Source organism: Mizuhopecten yessoensis, unplaced genomic scaffold, assembly GCF_002113885.1.
Source record: "Mizuhopecten yessoensis strain PY_sf001 unplaced genomic scaffold, ASM211388v2 scaffold8195, whole genome shotgun sequence".
NCBI lineage: Eukaryota > Metazoa > Mollusca > Bivalvia > Pectinida > Pectinidae > Mizuhopecten > Mizuhopecten yessoensis.
The window spans coordinates 280,108-298,684 of record NW_018407426.1 but is presented as its reverse complement, the minus strand read 5'-3'; the positions used below and the strand labels follow the sequence as shown (position 1 = coordinate 298,684).

The window sequence follows — 18,577 nt, the reverse complement described above, 5'->3', positions numbered from 1 at the left end:
TTTGCCCAATGAAATTAACGAAGTCTGTACTACAGTATGTATAATCCAGACCTAGCCGTCCTGCTCTACCTTGCGAAGGTACATATAGCTTGGTATCGCCATTTAGGAGGATCTATAGGTCAAGCAGGTTGTCTAATCTGACAGATTAATAAATAAATGTTTAAAAATACTTTAAAGGTGGAACAAAACTTGAAAGCCGAGGGATTGATAGCAGGGCTTGAGGAGGAACTTCGGACACTGAAATCAGTGGATTACCCATCTCAGGTGGTTAGTCTGGAGAAGGAGGTGGCAACACTCCGAAAAACACTGGAAGTCAAGGAGGAAAAGTTGGACAGTCTTACAGAAAAAGTGGAGGAGTTAGAGATAGTTAACACTGGTTTGCGTGACATGGTAAACCAGACAACTGCTGACCTTCAGGCCAAGGACCATATAGTTACAGAGCTGACTGCCAAGGTCAAGGTAAAACCAGGGGTCTAGGTCACATTACAACATATCAATGGGGAAAATTCAACTTGCCTTTGTTTCCACATGATATCAAACCACTTTTAATGTTTTGTGGGTGGTGGGGTCTCTGAAAAAGTGCCTCCCACCACTTCCATATAGTTATTTCTTGAACAGATCTAAGTGCATTTGTCTTGATCTCTCATAAAAATATCTATTAAAATTTAATTTGGTCTCTGCAATATTTGACAAGATCCAAATAATTTGATTTTGCAGGTGGGGGAGGATATGAAGCAGAGTGCCCTGTCTCCAAGTAGCCCACTGTCAAGTCTTCAGCGTAGAATGAGGGAAATCCATCGTGAGTCTGAGGCCACCAAAACTGAGTTCACAACAACCCTTAAAGAGCACAGGGAACTACAGGGGGAGTTTGCCATAGCAAAGGAATCCATTAAGGTAGGTCTTGACGACTGAACATCTCCTGGTAACAATATACCATACCTAACTTATCAACATGGGTAAAGAGGACTGAGTGTCTCCACGTAACAGGTAAACATACCACATCTTATCAAGGTAATGACAGAGTCACCATGTGTTTATAAAATGTTTATAAGTGTTTAGATAGTGTTATATGTACATGTTTATTTGCTGTGCAGGAGAAACAGGAGAAAATCAGACAGCTGACTTCCCATGTGAAGGACCTTGAATTCCAACTAGATGAGGGCCAGATGGATCGGTCACAAATGATGGAGGGTCAGAGAGTTGCTGAGGAAAAGGCTGATCAGCTACAAACTAAAGTAGAGGAGTTGGAGAAATGTATTGATGATCGCAATACACAACTGACCAAGCTCAGTAAGGGAAAGGATCAACTGGCAGGTAACGCTATTTGTGGTACACCTTGCATGATGAGAACCAGTAAATTCTGTTATGTGTCTTGTGACATTCTGCATTAAAAGAACATCTCAAGCTATTAAAAACTAGCAGAAAAATTACAAAGTACAAATTAACCTCATTTAGCTGTACTCTGTTTTCTTTGTTACTGAAAATGTCATGAAAAGCAATCAGAAGAATATTCACAATATTTTTTACTCTAATGAGGCCTGGGTTAAAAAGAATTGCCCCAGATAAGAATTTTAACCTCTTACTAAATGTTAAAAATGTTTAATCAGTTAGGTACTTGATCTTTTCTTTGAAAAGATATTTTGATCTTCCAAGGATATCAGTATGGATTCTTTGATTGTAGATAAATCATATCCAGGACATCCAATATCTGTCTTGCAGGGTTGTAACCTTTAATAATCAAATGGTTTAAAGCAAAAGTCTTGTATTTCGTACATAATCATTAAGTTCCAAAAACATTTCTATGAAAACTGTAGAGATAAACACACTGACTAATGTTAAAGTTAAAAAATGATGATTGGTATGTTACAGAAGGGAAACAAGACGAGATAGAGAGACAGACAAACGAAGGTGAAGGAAGGAGAGAGGAATTGGAACAAGCCAAAGATCTGGATGAAAAATCACACATATCAGAGGAACTACAATATGTCAAGGATGAATTGAAACAGATTTCAAAGAAAAGCAGCAAAGGCAGTAAGAAAGTCATCGAGAGGCTGGAAAATCTGTGTGAACAGCTTGGTCAGTTTATGGAGGCCAAGGAGGCTGAAGTAGAGAGACTCATGACGAAGTTGTCAACCATCCAGTCATCGGCAGACACTGGAGTTGTTGTCAAGTCCAACCAGATTGACAGTCTCCAGGCAGAACTTAGCAGTGTACGGTCCGAGATGACTACAATGAGAGAAACACTGGAGAAAAAGATAGCTGACCGGGACCATGCTATCAAAGATCTCAACGACCTGTACGAACAGAACCAGAAAGAGTTTGATGAGAAAGACTTCAAAATGAAAACTCTGAGAATAGAAGTGGAGAAAGCATCCGCCGGGGAAAGTAAAAAGGTAGCCACTCAGAGACTGACACAACTTCAGGACGAATTGGAGGTCAAAACACAGAGACTTGCTGAATTGGAAGCAGTGGGAGAGAAAAATGAACAAATTGAGAATGAGTTAGCTAACCTAAGACAGAGATTTGGTGAATTAGAAAATGTGAATGAGAAAAAAGAACAACTTGAGAAGGAGTTAGATGGTATTAAACAGAGGTTTAAGGAATTGGAAAATGTGCATGAGAAAAACGAACGACTGGAAAATGAGATAGAGAGCAAAACACAAAGACTTTCTGAATTGGAAAGACTGGAGGAGAGAAAGGAACAACTTGAGGATGAGTTAGCTGGCCTTAGAAAGAGACTTAATGAATTAGAAAATGTGAATGAGAAAAACAAACAACTTGAAAGCGAGTTAGAGAGCAAAACAGAAAGACTTTCTGCATTTGAAACGGTGGAGGAGAAAAAGGGACAACTTGAGAATGAGTTAGTAAGTCTAAGAGAGAGACTAAGTGAATTGGAAAATGTGCAACAGAAAAATGATGAACTTCAAAAGGAATTAGAGGACAAAAAGCAGAGACTTTGTGAATTGGAAATTGTAGAAGGGAAAATGGAAGAACTCAAAAAGAAATTAAATTGTAAAGAAAAGAAAATGAGTGAACTTGAACTTTTCAGAGAAAAAGATGAAAAGGAATTAGACAATCAGACAAAACAAATTAATGAACTTTCAGAGCAAGTTGAGTTGATGGAATCCAAGATAAAGAATTTGATGACTGAAAAGTTGGATAAAGAGAAGAAAGCAGAGACTTTGGAGGATAATTTACATAGTAAAGATAATGAGTTAGAAGAGCTGAGAAAAGTTTTAACAGATCTCCAAGATGAGACTAAAATGTCTAGTGATGGCATGAGCTCGGAGCTCTCCAAAGTCAAAATGGAGCTGGCCGAGGTCAAGTCGGCCCTACACATGACTCAGACACTGCACCAGAGGGCCAAGAAAGAGCTGTTGGAAAAGTCAAAATATGTCCAGGAACTAGAGGAGAGATCAAAGGTCACATGTAAAGAGGAAGAGACTAAGAAGGCAGAAATAGAAAAGGAAATGGCAACAGTTAAAGCAAAGCTTGTTGAATTTGAGTCCTTAAAACATGATCTGGAGTCGCGTAACCAGACTGTACAATGTCTGAAAAACGAACTTGAAGCAGCCACAACCAAAGTTACTGAACTGACATCACAGAATGCCGAGAAGGAGGCACTGGTCAAAGAGGTGGAGGTCAAAGTCACCCAGCAAGGCGAACAAAGTAAGGTCCAGCTTCAGCAGGAGGAGGAGAAATTGACCGCCCTGGTGAAGGCGTGTGAGGAGAAATCCAACATCATTGACGCACAGGCAGCCAAAATAAAGGACCTAGCAGGGGATAAGTGTAATTTAGACATGCTTGTGGTTGAGGTCGGACAGAAAACAAAGAAAATTGAGGAATTGACAAATACTGTCAATCAGCTCGAGACGAAATTACATGATAGGGAGGCAGGTCGGTTAGCAGGCAGTCCTCACAAGGATAAACAGGATTTTACCAGACAGATGGAAGACTTGCAGAATGCCCTTGAAAGAGAGAAGGTGAAAAGTGAGGAATATCACAAGCTGTCTGACGAGATGCGCATGAAGGCGTGTCTAAGTCCAGGCAGTGAGAGCGGTAGTGTTAGGAGGCTACGTAAGGACAAGATTGATGCTGATAATGCACTACTGGAGGCCAAATGTAAAATCTCATCCTTGGAACGGCGACTTGCTGACTTCAATACACAAACCAGTCCAAGAAAGTACAAGGCTGACGAGTCAGAGAAGTTGAAGTCGGAACTTCGCGAGAGTCATCATAAAATAGAGGCTCTGGAGGGACAAGTGAGGCAACAGGAGCGGATATTCTCCTCCCCACGACAGCGAGAGGGTCTCCAGCGTGGCTCTGTCACTAGTCCTACAGTACACAGGGAGCTTAACAGGGTATGTATGCTGTTGTGTATGTGTAACAGTTTTTGCTTAGTTATGTTGTTCCATTAAAATAATTTTCCACTATTTTCAACATTGCTTCAATCTAGGAAAGATGGAAGGTGTCATGATCATTTTTACTGTGTCAAATGGAAGTTCTAAATTTCCCATACTTATTTACATTGTTCTATTTAATATTTATTTCCGCTCATTTCAACAATTTTTCATTCTAATAATTTTTAAACAGTGCTAAGTTGATGGTTATGGCTTTAGAGATCAAACAACACAGTCACACTTCATTATACATGTACTTAAAACTTATGTAATGGTAACTGCAAGGATATATATTGGTATATTGAAACCTGACTTGACAATATCCTTCCATCTCTTCAAACTTGATATCATGACATTTCAATGCAGAAGTTAAGGTTGTATAAAGTTTCCACTGTTGAATGACTGACTGTGAATTGTTGCATGTCACTTTACGACAGAACATTTGTATGTGTTGCAGAGCCAAGAACGCGAACAGACACTGAGACGACAGCTGCAGCAGGCCAGCACTAGTCTCCAGGAACTGGGTCACAAAGTCAGCGACCTTGAGGACCAACTCTCACACAAGGTGAAGGCCATACAGGATGCAGAGGACACCATTCAGGCTTTAAAGGTGAAGGTCATATTTGGTATCAAATATTTTGGTAGCTCACAGATTCTGTTCTTGAAATATTAGTAAATTCTTAAGTCTTGAGAAATACTTTTATTATGTAACTACCTTCCCTTTATCTTGTTAGTAACTTTCTTCCTTCTCGTCAGTTCTGTAGCTATCTGTTAATGATTACTTGTTTTAGGCAACAGAGTGCTGAATTAAGTCAATGAAACACAATATCAAAGATTTGTAAAAATTCAGTTCAAACAAGTCAATACTACAGCTTAAATTTTCAGAATTTCACCTTTATAAAATTAATTGCTGTATGAGATATGTCAGATTGTGAAGGAGTTTGAATGAACAGTCAAAGATCATCGCCACTAAATAAGATTTCGAGTGAAAGTCATTTGCAGTTTTCTGCTGTTTGTTATTCTGCTTAAACTCCTACAACAGGAAGGCAGGTATCCCTGTGTGTTTGAAAATTTTGTGTTTTATCAGAATCCTGCGTCCCGCAGTGGTCGTCCAAGCACAGTAGCTGAGGTGGGTCGACTGGAGGCAGAGCTTAAACAAAGGTGGGGCCAGATACAGGAGCTCCAATCTGACCTTATCCGTCGCGACGAGAAACTTGCTGCTAAGTCCCAGGCCCTGAAGGATTTTAAGATTTCCATGGAGAGAGAACAAAATGACTTTGAGGCTGCTCTCAGAGGTCAGTCATGCTACTTTCCTGAAATAGTTTTTTTAGAATCAGAGATTACCAAAATCATACAATTTTTCATTAAATGTTCTAATGAGTGTGTATTTTCTTCCTTCCATTTTCTTACTGTTGTTTTAAAATCAATAAGTTCCATTATTGTGTATAGGCTAACTAAACAAAAACATTAGACCAGCAGGAAACGTTGATTTAAAATTGTCTACTGACAGATGCCAAGGCTAACGAGGCTTTGATAGAGATGTTGAAGAATGCCATCACTGAGCAGGAGGAGACAATGGAGAAACAGGATTCCTACCTCCACAGGAAGGAAGAGGAGATTAGAAACCTCGGTCAGGGTAAGTCACTGGTGACGGTCTCTCAGGGTAGGTCACTGGGTACAGTCACTCAGGGTAGGTCACTGGGTAGACTCTCAGGGTAAGTCACTGGATACAGTCTTTCAGGGTAGGTCAATGGGTAGATCACTGGGTACAGTCTCTCAGGGTAGGCCAATGGGTACAGTCTTTCAGGGTAGGTCACTGAGTAGACTCAGGGTAAGTCACTGGGTAGTCTCTCAGGGTAGGTCACTGGGTAGATCACTGGGTACAGTCTCTCAGGGTAGGTCACTGGGTAGATCATTGGGTACAGTCTCTCAGGGTAGGTCACTGGGTACAGTCTCTCAGGGTAGGTCACTGGGTACAGTCTCTCAGGGTAGGTCACTGGGTACAGTCTCTCAGGGTAGGTCACTGGGTACAGTCTCTCAGGGTAGGTCACTGGGTACAGTCTCTCAGGGTAGGTCACTGGGTACAGTCTCTCAGGGTAGGTCACTGGGTACAGTCTCTCAGGGTAGGTCACTGGGTACAGTCTCTCAGGGTAGGTCACTGGGTACAGTCTCTCAGGGTAGGTCACTGGGTACAGTCTCTCATGGTGGGTCACTGGGTACAATCTCTCAAGATTGGTCACTGAGTACAGTTTCTCAGTGTAGGTAAATGGATAGACTCAAGGAAGGACACTAGGTACAGTCTCTTAGGGTAGGTCACTGGGTACAGTCTTTCAGGGTAGGTCACTGGGTAGACTCTCTGGGTAGGTCACTTGGGTATAGTCTCTCAGGGTAGGTCACTGGGTATAGTCACTCAGGGTATGTAACCTGGGTACAGTCTTTCAGAGTAGGTCACTGCATGGTCTCCCAGGTCAGGTCACTTGGAACAAACCACTAGAGTAGGTCACTTGGTATCATTGATCCAGGGTAAGTTACTGGGATAAGTCTCCCAGGGTGAAGAGTCAAAGGTTATAACACTTTCTAGTGTACAGTATCATGACTCTACCCAGAGGCTGAAGGAAGGTACACGAGGCAGGGCCATGTAAAACCAAACAGACATGTAAACAGTTCTCTGTGTCAAATCAGAAAGATTTCAACTTTAATATATTTGTACTACAACTCTAACATCTTTGTAGAACTTGAAAAGTACACTGACAAGTACCGCCAGGTACTGGAAACAAGTGGTGATTCAGGCCGCAGAATGATGGAACTGACTCGAGAGAATGCCCGACAGGTCACTGAGCATGTGCAACAGCTAAAGGAGCTGGAGGAGAAAGTGTGCCGACAGAACCAGACACTTGGGGAACAGGAGACAGTCATACACAAACTGAAAGAGGAAAAAAACAAACTAAGTCTTGTTCTGAAGGAAAACAACACAGAGCTCAAGGACCTGGAGAAAGTGCTGTCAGGAAGTCGTACAGAAACAGAAAGTTTGAGAGAAAGACTTAATTCTAACACAGAGGGCAAGTCTGAAGCCACTGAAAAGGCAGAACAAGAAGCAGCCATGCTACAGGTCAAGTTCAGGGTAGGTATTGTGGTCAAGCTTTAATCATGTGTTATAGATGTTAAGGTGAATGTAGGTACTGATGTCAAGGTCAGGGTGACACAGCCGTCAAGGTCAGAGAATGTACAGATTGAATGAGTTAAATTTGTTAAGATATTGGAGAAATTATAATTTGAAGGGACAAATTTTGATAGAAGAACTTTGTTTAGACAGATTTGTAAAGAGATTTTGTGTGTGAAGTTTCTGAATAGATTTTATTGCATAGTTTTGATGCGTAAAATTTGTAAAGAGAATTGATGAGTTACATTTAAGGGATTTGGTTAGTTAAGATTAAATGATTTGGATGTCTCCATCTTCAGGAGAAGGAGCATGCATTGCGAGATTGTCAGCGGTCACTACGACGACTGGAGGAGGATCTTAACAAAGCACAACAACGAGCCAATCACAGCGAGGCAGATCTGGCGCAGGTTAAACAGGGATTGGAAGAAAAGGAGAGTCAGCTAAAGGTATGTATTACTGCATTAATGAAGAAATGTATATGGGTCAGTGTGACCACCTATAGGCTGATGTATTGGTTAGTGTGACCACCTATAGACTGATGTTTGGGTCGGTGTGAACACCTATAGGCTGATGTATTGGTTAGTGTGAACACCTATAGACTGATGTTTGGGTCGGTGTGACCACCTATGGACTGACATTTGGGTCGGTGTGAACACCTATAGGCTGATGTATTGGTCAGTGTGACCACCTATAGACTGATGTTTGGGTCGGTGTGACTCCCTATGGACTGACATTTGGGTCGGTGTGAACACCTATAGACTAATGTATGGGTCAGTGTGACCACCTATAGACTGATGTTTGGGTCGGTGTGAACACCTATAGGCTGATGTATTGGTTAGTGTGAACACCTATAGACTGATGTATTGGTCAGTGTGACCACCTATAGACTGATGTTTGGGTCGGTGTGACTACCTATGGACTGACATTTGGGTCGGTGTGAACACCTATAGACTGACATTTGGGTCGGTGTGAACACCTATAGACTATGTTTGGGTCGGTGTGACCACTTTAGACTGACATTTGGGTCGGTGTGAACACCTATGGACTGACATTTGGGTCGGTGTGAACACCTATAGGCTGATGTATTGGTTAGTGTGACCACCTATAGACTGATGTTTGGGTCAGTGTGACCACCTATGGACTGACATTTGGGTCGGTGTGAACACCTATAGACTATGTTTGGGTCAGTGTGACCACCTATAGACTATGTATGGGTCAGTGTGACCACCTATAGACTGATGTTTGGGTCGGTGTGACCACCTATGGACTGACATTTGGGTCGGTGTGACCACCTATAGGCTGATGTATTGGTTAGTGTGACCACCTATAGAATGTTGTTTGGGTCGGTGTGACCACCTATAGACTATGTATGGGTCAGTGTGACCACCTATAGACTGATGTTTGGGTCAGTGTGAACACCTATAGACTGATGTTTGGGTCGGTGTGACCCCCTATGGACTGACATTTGGGTCGGTGTGAACACCTATAGACTATGTTTGGGTCGGTGTGACCACTTTAGACTGACATTTGGGTCGGTGTGAACACCTATAGACTGATGTTTGGGTCAGTGTGACCACCTATTGACTGACATTTGGGTCGGTGTGAACACCTACAGACTATGTTTGGGTCAGTGTGACCACCTATAGACTATGTATGGGTCAGTGTGACCGCCTTTAGACTGACATTTGGGTTGTAGTGAACACCTATAGACTGACGCTCGGTCAGTGTGACCACCTATAGACTGACATTTGGTCAGTGTGACCACCTATAGACTAATGTATGGGTCAGTGTGACCCCCTATAGACTGACATTTGGGTCGGTGTGACCACCTCTAGACTGACATTTGGTCAGTGTGACCACCTATAGACTAATGTATGGGTCAGTGTGACCCCCTATAGACTGACATTTGGGTCGGTGTGAACGCCTATAGACTGATGTTTGGGTCGGTGTGACCCCCTATGGACTGACATTTGGGTCGGTGTGAACACCTATAGACTAATGTATGGGTCAGTGTGACCGCCTATAGACTGACATTTGGGTCGGTGTGAACGCCTATAGACTGATGTTTGGGTCGGTGTGAACACCTATAGACTGATGTTTGGGTCGGTGTAACCACCTATGGACTGACATTTGGGTCGGTGTGACCACCTCTAGACTGACATTTGGTCAGTGTGACCCCCTATAGACTAATGTATGGGTCAGTGTGACCCCCTATAGACTGACATTTGGGTCGGTGTGAACACCTACAGACTATGTTTGGGTCAGTGTGACCACCTATTGACTGACATTTGGGTCGGTGTGAACACCTATAGGCTGATGTATTGGTTAGTGTGACCACCTATAGACTGATGTTTGGGTCAGTGTGAACACCTATAGACTGATGTTTGGGTCAGTGTGAACACCTATAGACTGATGTTTGGGTCAGTGTGACCACCTATATATTGTTGATAAGGTAAATGTGATCATTTGTAGACAGCCTGTCTTCTGAAGACTGCAAGTATATAAACTTCACATATTTTTTTTTCAAGAATTGGGAGGGATAGCATTCATTACATATCTTCAACAATTTACAGAAAAAAATTGATGTAGAAGAGGCTCCGACAATGCTTGTTTTATTTCATATCTTTCTTTAACTATATTTTTCAAAGATTGTGAAGCAATGTTATCAAGTACTAATCTACTGGTTATTTATTTAGACCTGGAGGACAGAGAGGGACAACCTCGTATCAGGGCTGGAAGGTATCATGAAAAAACAACAGAAAGAAATTCATGACCTCAAAGATAAGGTCAAGGCAAGTCAAAGGGGTCATCCCCTTGATGATAGCATGGTGTCACCAGTAAAGTCAAGTCACGTTAGTCATCACCGAGACAATAGAGACATGTCACCGGTAAAGTCTAGTCACAAGAGTCACTGTGAAAGTACTTTGTCATCAGCCAGGTCAAGTCACAATAATCATCACCACAGTGATAGAACTTTATCACCTGTCAAGTCAGGTCACAGGGGACCTCACCAAGGCAGTGTCGCTCTGTCACCAGTGACTGTGAAGGAGGAAGCTCCTTCTGGTGACAGCAGCAGTAGCGATGACAGATTAAAGTCACCTCACCCGGGGACAGACACGACCCAGCGTCACCGGTCACATAGACAAGGCACACACAAGGTAAGGTAGTCATGATGTTAAATCCTTCCCCAAGGTCAAAAGGTCACCAAGGGGTCAAATGTTAATCATTATAATGTTTGTTCACACCGAATCTATGAGATCAACTCAAGGGGGGATTTATTTGGAATTAGAGTATATGTATATCTATACATAACAATTTGTTTTATCCCATAATTTGACATTTTGTTATTTATCAACAGAACAGAGTAATTTGGAAAGGAAAGGCTGATTTGGGAATTTTATTGTTGTCCAGTCATAAATATACTATGATATGTGTTGATGACATGACATCATTTGATTGTGTTCACCCAAAACAAGACACATTAGTTCTTCACACTGGTCTTTCATAGGATATCTCTATCCTTCAGGCATAGGTATGGGATAAAAGGGAGTGCCTGCTAGCCCACTGCTGATTATGACTTATATTTCTGTGAATCTATATGTCAATGTAACTGTTGTTTGTAGATGTCTACAGAGCAGTGTCCTCTGACAAAGACCCCTGTCACAGAGGCAAGCAGGAGCCACAGGAGCTCCAGTAGACGTAGTCGTAAGAGGAGATCAGCCAGCGAGTCAGCACTTGAGGTACTTGTTTATTTTAAACAGTTTATTTTAAACACTTCATTTGGGCTAGATTGATTTTGATATATCCTGCGCAAAGGTATTTCTATAAATTCTCAGCACTAGATTCTTCCTATCCTTTGACTGGCAACAAATGTGTTATCACTTGGTGTTCAAAACATTGATTTCTTCAGGTTTAACTGGAATTTTTCTGCAAAGTTTCAATAGTATCCTAAAAATTATTGAGTCCTAACAAATTCCTTTCCTTAACTTATTCACCCCTGAAGACACATTTGAACTCTTCCAGTTCAAAGGTTGGAATAGTTCATTATGAAATTTCCGAGGTGAATGAGTTAAATAGTATATAGGATGTCATTAATTCATATCCAGAATTACTGTCAGTACAATAATAAGATTGCCATATATAGAAAGGCTATGAAAAAACAACTCCTGCCATCAGTTGTTTTAGTCATTTACTTTAAAGAAGCAAAACAGGACAAATTCTGTGATTTTTTTAAACAACATTATCATCATGATATTTTCTCCACCTCTGACTTCCAGCTGCCAGCCAAGAGAAGAGACAACTGTGATGCCACATTTGCCTCGGAGGACAGCAGTATTTCTGAGCATGTTCAAATTGATGCCACACCTCCAGTGGCGGCACGCAACCTCAGAAAAAGTCGCAAAAAACAAGGCAACACAGAATCGGTGAGATTTAGTTAATATATAATGGAAAAGACAATAAATTCAAGGGTTAAAGAAAATGGTTCGGAGAAAAATAATTCAAAACAAACAAAAACATTTTACAAGAAGATTCTGCATCTACATTTAATGTTAATAATGATGAGTGTTGGTAGAGTTCCAGGTGAAAGTGAGAGGAAAAAATTGCTAATTCTGGTTGATATCATAAGACATCCCATAAATGTTACCTAAAATTTCTTTATAAACTCATTTACCTAAGTAGAACAGAGAAATGTCTTCTCAAGATATTTATTTATCTGATCATTGCTGTATTCTTTTTTTATGAGTATTTATTGAGGTGGTGCAATATTAATTCAGTATGTTTCATATGGAAACATTCAATTTTACTGTTCTACTCTACACTCTCTGAAACGTTTTGTCTTGAGCTTTTGATATTTACACGAGTGTTGATACAAGTTAAAAAGGTAGAAAAACTTTGATACAAGCGAAATATATATGATAAGACAGCTGGAATCCATTTAATTCTCTGATTATTTCATTCCCCAAGATTAACAGGAGATGCCAGTCACCTGTTGAAATTTTGTTATACAGTAATTATAAGAATTGATTGGAGATCACAATCAATCTTAATCTTTATTGCAGCGAAGAAATCATTTCTGTCATACTTATGATTCCTGATATTTAACTGGTAAAAAGATAGTATTTATGTAAACTGTATTGATTTAATTGCAGGCTGATAACTTGTTATTTGTTGTTGACAGGAGGGTAAGGAGAATACAGGGCCGTCGTCACGCCGGACAAGAAGGGGCACAAAAGGTACGGACGAACCAAGTCTTGGACGTATTGGCTCCATTGTATCTGCTATCAAAAACTCATCTCTAACACGTACAGGTACACATACACACATGGCCTTCTCACTCCTCTCTAACCCAATGTCCACTCGGCATTCATCCTCCCCTCTAACATGATCAGCTACCAACAGAACATTTAAGTAAACAGCTTTTCTTCTAGATTGATAATTGCTCGTGCTTATTTCACTTCTTTTTCATTCATTTTCTGTTGAGTAATATTGAACAAAACATTTTTTGAGAGTTTAGAATGGTGTTAGTCGAGCCTCATTAATACAATACAGCCATCACTAATCTGGTTGTCCCTCAGCCAGCCACCACTAATCTGGTTGTCCCTCAGCCAGCCACCACTAATCTGGTCGTCCCTCAGCCAGCCATCACTAATCCAGTAAGTTGTCCCTTTAACAAGCCACCAATAATCTGGTTGTCCCTCAGCCAGCCATCGCTAATCTGGTTGTCCCTCTGCCAGCCACCACTAATCTGGTTGTCCCTCAGCCAGCCACCTCTAATCTGGTTGTCCTTCAGCCAGTCACCACTAATCTGGTTGTCCCTCAGCCAGCCACCACTAATCTGGTTGTCCCTCAGCCAGCCATCACTAATCCAGTAGGTTGTCCCTTTAACAAGCTACCAATAATCTGGTTGTCCCTCAGCCAGCCATCGCTAATTTGGTTGTTCCTCAGCCAGCCACACTAATCTGGTTGTCCATTGGCCAGCCAAACTAATCTGGTTGTCCCTCAGCCAGCCATCGCTAATCTAGTAAGTTGTCCCTTAAACAAGCCACCTCTAATCTGGTTGTCCCACTATCAAACCACCATTAATCTGGTTGTCCCACATTCAAACCACAACTGATCTGCTGGTCCCTCTATCAAAGCACAACTAATCTGCTTGTCCCACTATCAAACCTCAAATAATCTGCTTGTCCCACTATCAAACCACAACTAATATGCTTGTCCAACTATCAAACCACAACTAATCTGCTTGTCTCACTATCCAACCACAACTAATCTGCTTGTCTCACAATCAAACCACAACTAACCCAGTTGTCCCACTATCAAAGCACAACTAATCTGCTTGTCCCACTATCCAACCACAACTAATCTGCTTGTCCCACTATCCAACCACAACTAATCTGCTTGTCCCACTATCAAACCACAACTTATTTGCTTGTCCCAATATCAAACCACAATTAATCTGCTTGTCTCACTATCCAACCACCACTAATCTGCTTGTCCCACAATCAAAGCACAACTAATCTGCTTGTCCCACTACCAAACCTCAAATAATCTGCTTGTCCCACTTTCCAACCACCACTAAATTGCTTGTCCCACTATCCAACCACAACTTATCTGGTTGTCCCACTATCAAACCTCAAATAATCTGCTTGTCCCACTATCCAACCACCACTGATCTGCTTGTCCCACTATCAAAGCACAACTAATCTGTTTGTCCCACTATCAAACCATAACTAACCCAGTTGTCCCACTATCAAACCATAACTAACCCAGTTGTCCCACTATCCAGCCATCACATTTCAAGTTGTCTCTCTATTCATTCATTATTGATCTGGTTGTCCACTATGCAGATATTACTAATCCAGTTGTCCTTCCATCCATCCACCACTCATCTGGTTGTCCCACTATCAAAGCACAACTAATCTGCTTGTCCCACTATCAAAGCACAACTTATCTGGTTATCCCACTATCAAAGCACAACTAAGCTGCTTGTCCCACTATCCAACCACCACTAATCTGCTTGTCCCACTATCAAAGCACAACTAATCTGCTTGTCCCACTATCAAACCATAACTAACCCAGTTGTCCCACTATCAAACCATAACTAACCCAGTTGTCCCACTATCCAGCCATCACATTTCAAGTTGTCTCTCTATTCATTCATTATTGATCTGGTTGTCCACTATGCAGATATTACTAATCCAGTTGTCCTTCCATCCAGCCACCACTCATCTGGTTGTCCCTCTGTCCAGCTGCCACCAACTTGATGTCCTCTATCCACCCATCACTGATCTAGTTGTCCCTCCATCCATCAATCACAAATCTGAGTGTCCACTATCCAGCCATCACAATATTTTTTGTACTACTATCCAGCCACTTCTATTCTTGTTGTCATTCTATCCAACCACTACTTATCCAGTTGTTCCTCTATCAAGCAACCACTAATCTGGTTGTCCAATATAGCCCCATCACTAATCTAGTTGTTCCTCTATCCAGCCACAACTAATTTGGTTGTCCCACTATCCAGGCATCACTAATCCAGTTGTCCCACTATCCAGCCATCACTAATCCAGTGTCCCACGACCAAGCCATCACTAATCCAGCTGTCCCACTACCAGCCATCCCTATTCTAGCACCTTACACAGGGATATTCAGCATGATATAGTTCTAATTTTCTATCTTGCCTGATGTCTGAAACCTTTACGCAACATTTTGAGGAATTTTCACACAGTCATGTATTCATCTGCACCTAATGCAAGTGAAACACTCGTTCATTTTTTAAATTCTGTTTTATTGTTATATGTATTGTTTTGATGTTTTCAGATACCTTATGTCGTAAATTAAATATAATCTACACTGAAATATGTTTTCTTCCTTGTAAAGGTGGAATATTGTTTCATTGTTTATTTGGAAGCATTCAAGTGTAGCTTTAGAAGTGAAGAGGCCATATTGTTTAAGCCACAGACAGGATAATTGTAGACTACAGCAAAATTGAGCAGTTTTCCAAAATAAAAGGTTCAAGGGAAAAAAATCCATTACCTGTAGCTGAGCAAGATTAGGTTATCTCAGTCTGGTGTAATTCAGTCGCGTATATCTCCCAACAAAAGCAGCTGGATTACTGGAACACTTCTGTATCACCCATTGTCTAGATACAAGGACAACAGGATTAATAAAATCTTTTAACAGTAACTTAGCCAGAACAGGCTATCTCAGTTTAAAGTGAAACACGTTTTTTCTGTTACAGCTAAGAAATTATTAGATGAGATTTCTGAGTCGCCAGTCCAGTCATCACGAGACTCCGAGGCAGTAACCAATGTCCACTCCACACCAGACAGCCACTATGTAGAGGTAGAGGATCAGGGCACACAGATGTCGGGAGGAATGAGGGAGGAGCAGCGTACCAAACGCTCACGGAAACGCCACCAACTATACAGTGAAAATATACAAATATCAGAGCCACTCGAGGGGGGACTATTTGTGGTGAGCTATGTGACACAGTAGTAAAATGGTTACCTTTAGCCCTCCCCCAGCTTCTTATCAGTCTGATGTGTAAATGTTGATTATTAATTTGATAGATACAAGTGTTTGTTGTATTTTAGTTAAGTCTACTAAATCAGGTGCCGCTATCAGTCTGTTTTAGTTTGGTTTTATCAGCTGTAGCAAACAGAAAATTGTTTTATCAGCTGTAGCAAACAGAAAAATGTTTTATCAGCTGTAGAAAAAAGAAAATTTTTTTATCAGCTGTAAAAAAAAAAAAATTTTTTTATCAGCTGTGGCAAACAGAAAATTGTTTTGTCAGCTGTAGCAAACAGAACATTGTTTTATCAGCTGTAGGAAACAGAAAATTGTTTGATCAGCTGCAGCAAACAGAAAATTGTTTTGTCAGCTGTAGCAAACAGAAGATTGTTTTATCAGCTGTAGAAAAAAGAAAATTTTTTTATCAGCTGTAAAAAAAAAAAAATTTTTTTATCAGCTGTGGCAAACAGAAAATTGTTTTGTCAGCTGTAGCAAACAGAAGATTGTTTTATCAGCTGTAGCAAACAGAAAATTGTTTTATCCTTATCTTTTAAGAACAACTTGATTATAAAGATGAAGATAAGTATAACTAACCACTAGCATCACTTTTTCTTTGCAGCCCTCTACTCCCAACAATGATGTTCATGGCATTGTTTTGAGGAAGCTGAGGACACGGAAACACTGAACACAACACAGATGTCAAGTGTTTAATGGAGATACTGAAAAACATCATATTTACCAGCGCTATCTGATATATCAAACTTTGGTGACCATTTTCAAGGCTCACTCATCATGATTTGGAAACAACAGTTACCTATAACAAGCAGGAATAGTGTTTTTATATTTTATGGCTGTAATTATTTAGGGTTATTGAATGATAGTATAAAAATGGCTGAATTATTACATGTATTACCGCTAAAATAAGTATTCATATTATCATGTCAACACAAGCCTTCTGTGTGTTCATCAAACCAAACATTGGTGCTAAAGTGAGTTTTACTGAGTACTAGTCTGTACTAGACGGAAAACACTGTATTGATGAGGTTTGTGTGACCTATAATATACAATACTATTGGCTAACTTTATTTATTGCGATGGGAAAACCCCATTATCTATGATATTATATGTATGTAAGGCAGTAGTGTGGACCTACATACTGTGTTGATATAAGTCAGTCAGGTAACTTTGTGGTTGTTAGTTTTTTCACAGAAGTCTAAAATGCTGTCAAAATAAGGGGTTAACTTTTTTTTTATTATTTGTTTTTGACAAAGTTTCAGACTCCTGTGGGTTTTTTGGGAGACAACTTTACAAGGGAGTTAACTATGCCGTTGTAAGAATGTATGTAACTAAGCTGATCTTATGAATTAAAATTTCGAATATATCATATATAGAAAGCAGGGTTCAAAGTTCAAATGTGTATGTGGATGTTTTTTTCTGAGAGTGAGTTTTAATGTTTCCCTTTTAAAACATCCATCATGAAATTGTTGTCATATTTCTAAATACTTCAACACCATATTATGAATTTTCTCTCTATATTTTTCCTCTACTTTTTCTCTTTCATTCATTGTTACTCAACATTTTCTTTCTTTTCTCTCTTTCCTTGTGTTACTTAGTCCCTGTCCCTCTCTCATTCCTTGTGTTACTCAGCAACTTTCCCTTCCTTTTTCTATTACTGAAGTTTTTCTGTGAAATGTGAGGAAAAATAAAAAGCAAAATTTTGTAAGCAAAGTCATTAGACTAATTTATGCACATGTTTTAGTCAAAATGCATGTTATGTTAATTATAATTATTCAAAATGTTTTTTTCGTAACAATCATGAAACTAAGACAAGCCGTCATCATAAATTTTAGATCAATTGTTCACCCGTTATCTTTAGTCCCGCTTTGAAAGTATTATTTGCCATGTTTGTAAACAGTTCATAGAGCTTATAATTCAGCTCTCAGATGGGCATTATAACAAATCCTTTTCATTTAACTTCGACAATTTTTAGAAGTTATTCTTTTTTTTCCTTTTCAAAGGTTATTTTTACCCATCATTAGATAATTTGCAGAGTATACCAAACTGAAATTGGTTAATTTTAATGTTCAACCAATTGGTAAAATACTACATTGTAGATCACTGATATTATACATGTGATGTATGTTACATTACACATTCTGCATGTCGATTGGACCACGCTCGGAAAAGGCTGATCTAGCAGTGTGTTTTAAGTTATCTCCCTTAATTCTAATTCAAAAGTCCCCCCCCCCCCCCCCCCCCCCCCCTTTCCCATTGTTGTGTAGAATGTATGCATTCTTATGTATATGTTATCAATTATTCCAAATACAAATTGTAATCTGTAAAAGATATTTTCCAGGTTTCTTGTAAAGTGTGGGAATTGTGTTTTGCCAGAGATCAAGACATCAGTCACATTAGGATGTAGGATTTAACAGAATCTTTACCCCTTTTGGGGTAAGATGATTAAGGGGGGATCTCATCCCCAGGGGGAAGATCCACAAATGAT

General features: G+C 40.2%; 1 protein-coding gene across 3 annotated transcripts in view; it reads left to right on the top strand.

The window, feature by feature from the left end:
* The window catches only part of LOC110455295 (kinesin-like protein KIF20B), a 40,690-nt gene extending 22,379 nt beyond the window's left edge, over positions 1 to 18,311 (top strand). The window contains exons 21-35 of one of the 3 annotated variants that reach the window (XM_021505340.1): positions 178 to 459; positions 718 to 894; positions 1,095 to 1,290; positions 1,870 to 4,361; positions 4,858 to 5,010; positions 5,488 to 5,695; positions 5,911 to 6,036; positions 7,133 to 7,521; positions 7,860 to 8,006; positions 10,257 to 10,718; positions 11,184 to 11,300; positions 11,838 to 11,984; positions 12,740 to 12,869; positions 15,803 to 16,038; positions 16,694 to 18,311. In XM_021505340.1, coding sequence (XP_021361015.1) covers positions 178 to 459; positions 718 to 894; positions 1,095 to 1,290; positions 1,870 to 4,361; positions 4,858 to 5,010; positions 5,488 to 5,695; positions 5,911 to 6,036; positions 7,133 to 7,521; positions 7,860 to 8,006; positions 10,257 to 10,718; positions 11,184 to 11,300; positions 11,838 to 11,984; positions 12,740 to 12,869; positions 15,803 to 16,038; positions 16,694 to 16,759 — 5,328 coding nt within the window. In that variant the 3' untranslated portion in view covers positions 16,760 to 18,311. Of the gene's footprint in view, positions 1 to 177; positions 460 to 717; positions 895 to 1,094; positions 1,315 to 1,869; positions 4,362 to 4,857; positions 5,011 to 5,487; positions 5,696 to 5,910; positions 6,037 to 7,132; positions 7,522 to 7,859; positions 8,007 to 10,256; positions 10,719 to 11,183; positions 11,301 to 11,837; positions 11,985 to 12,739; positions 12,870 to 15,802; positions 16,039 to 16,693 lie in introns of all 3 variants that reach the window. The other 2 variants (XM_021505341.1, XM_021505339.1) reach the window with 2 other exon arrangements.
* Positions 18,312 to 18,577: the final 266 nt, after the last annotated feature.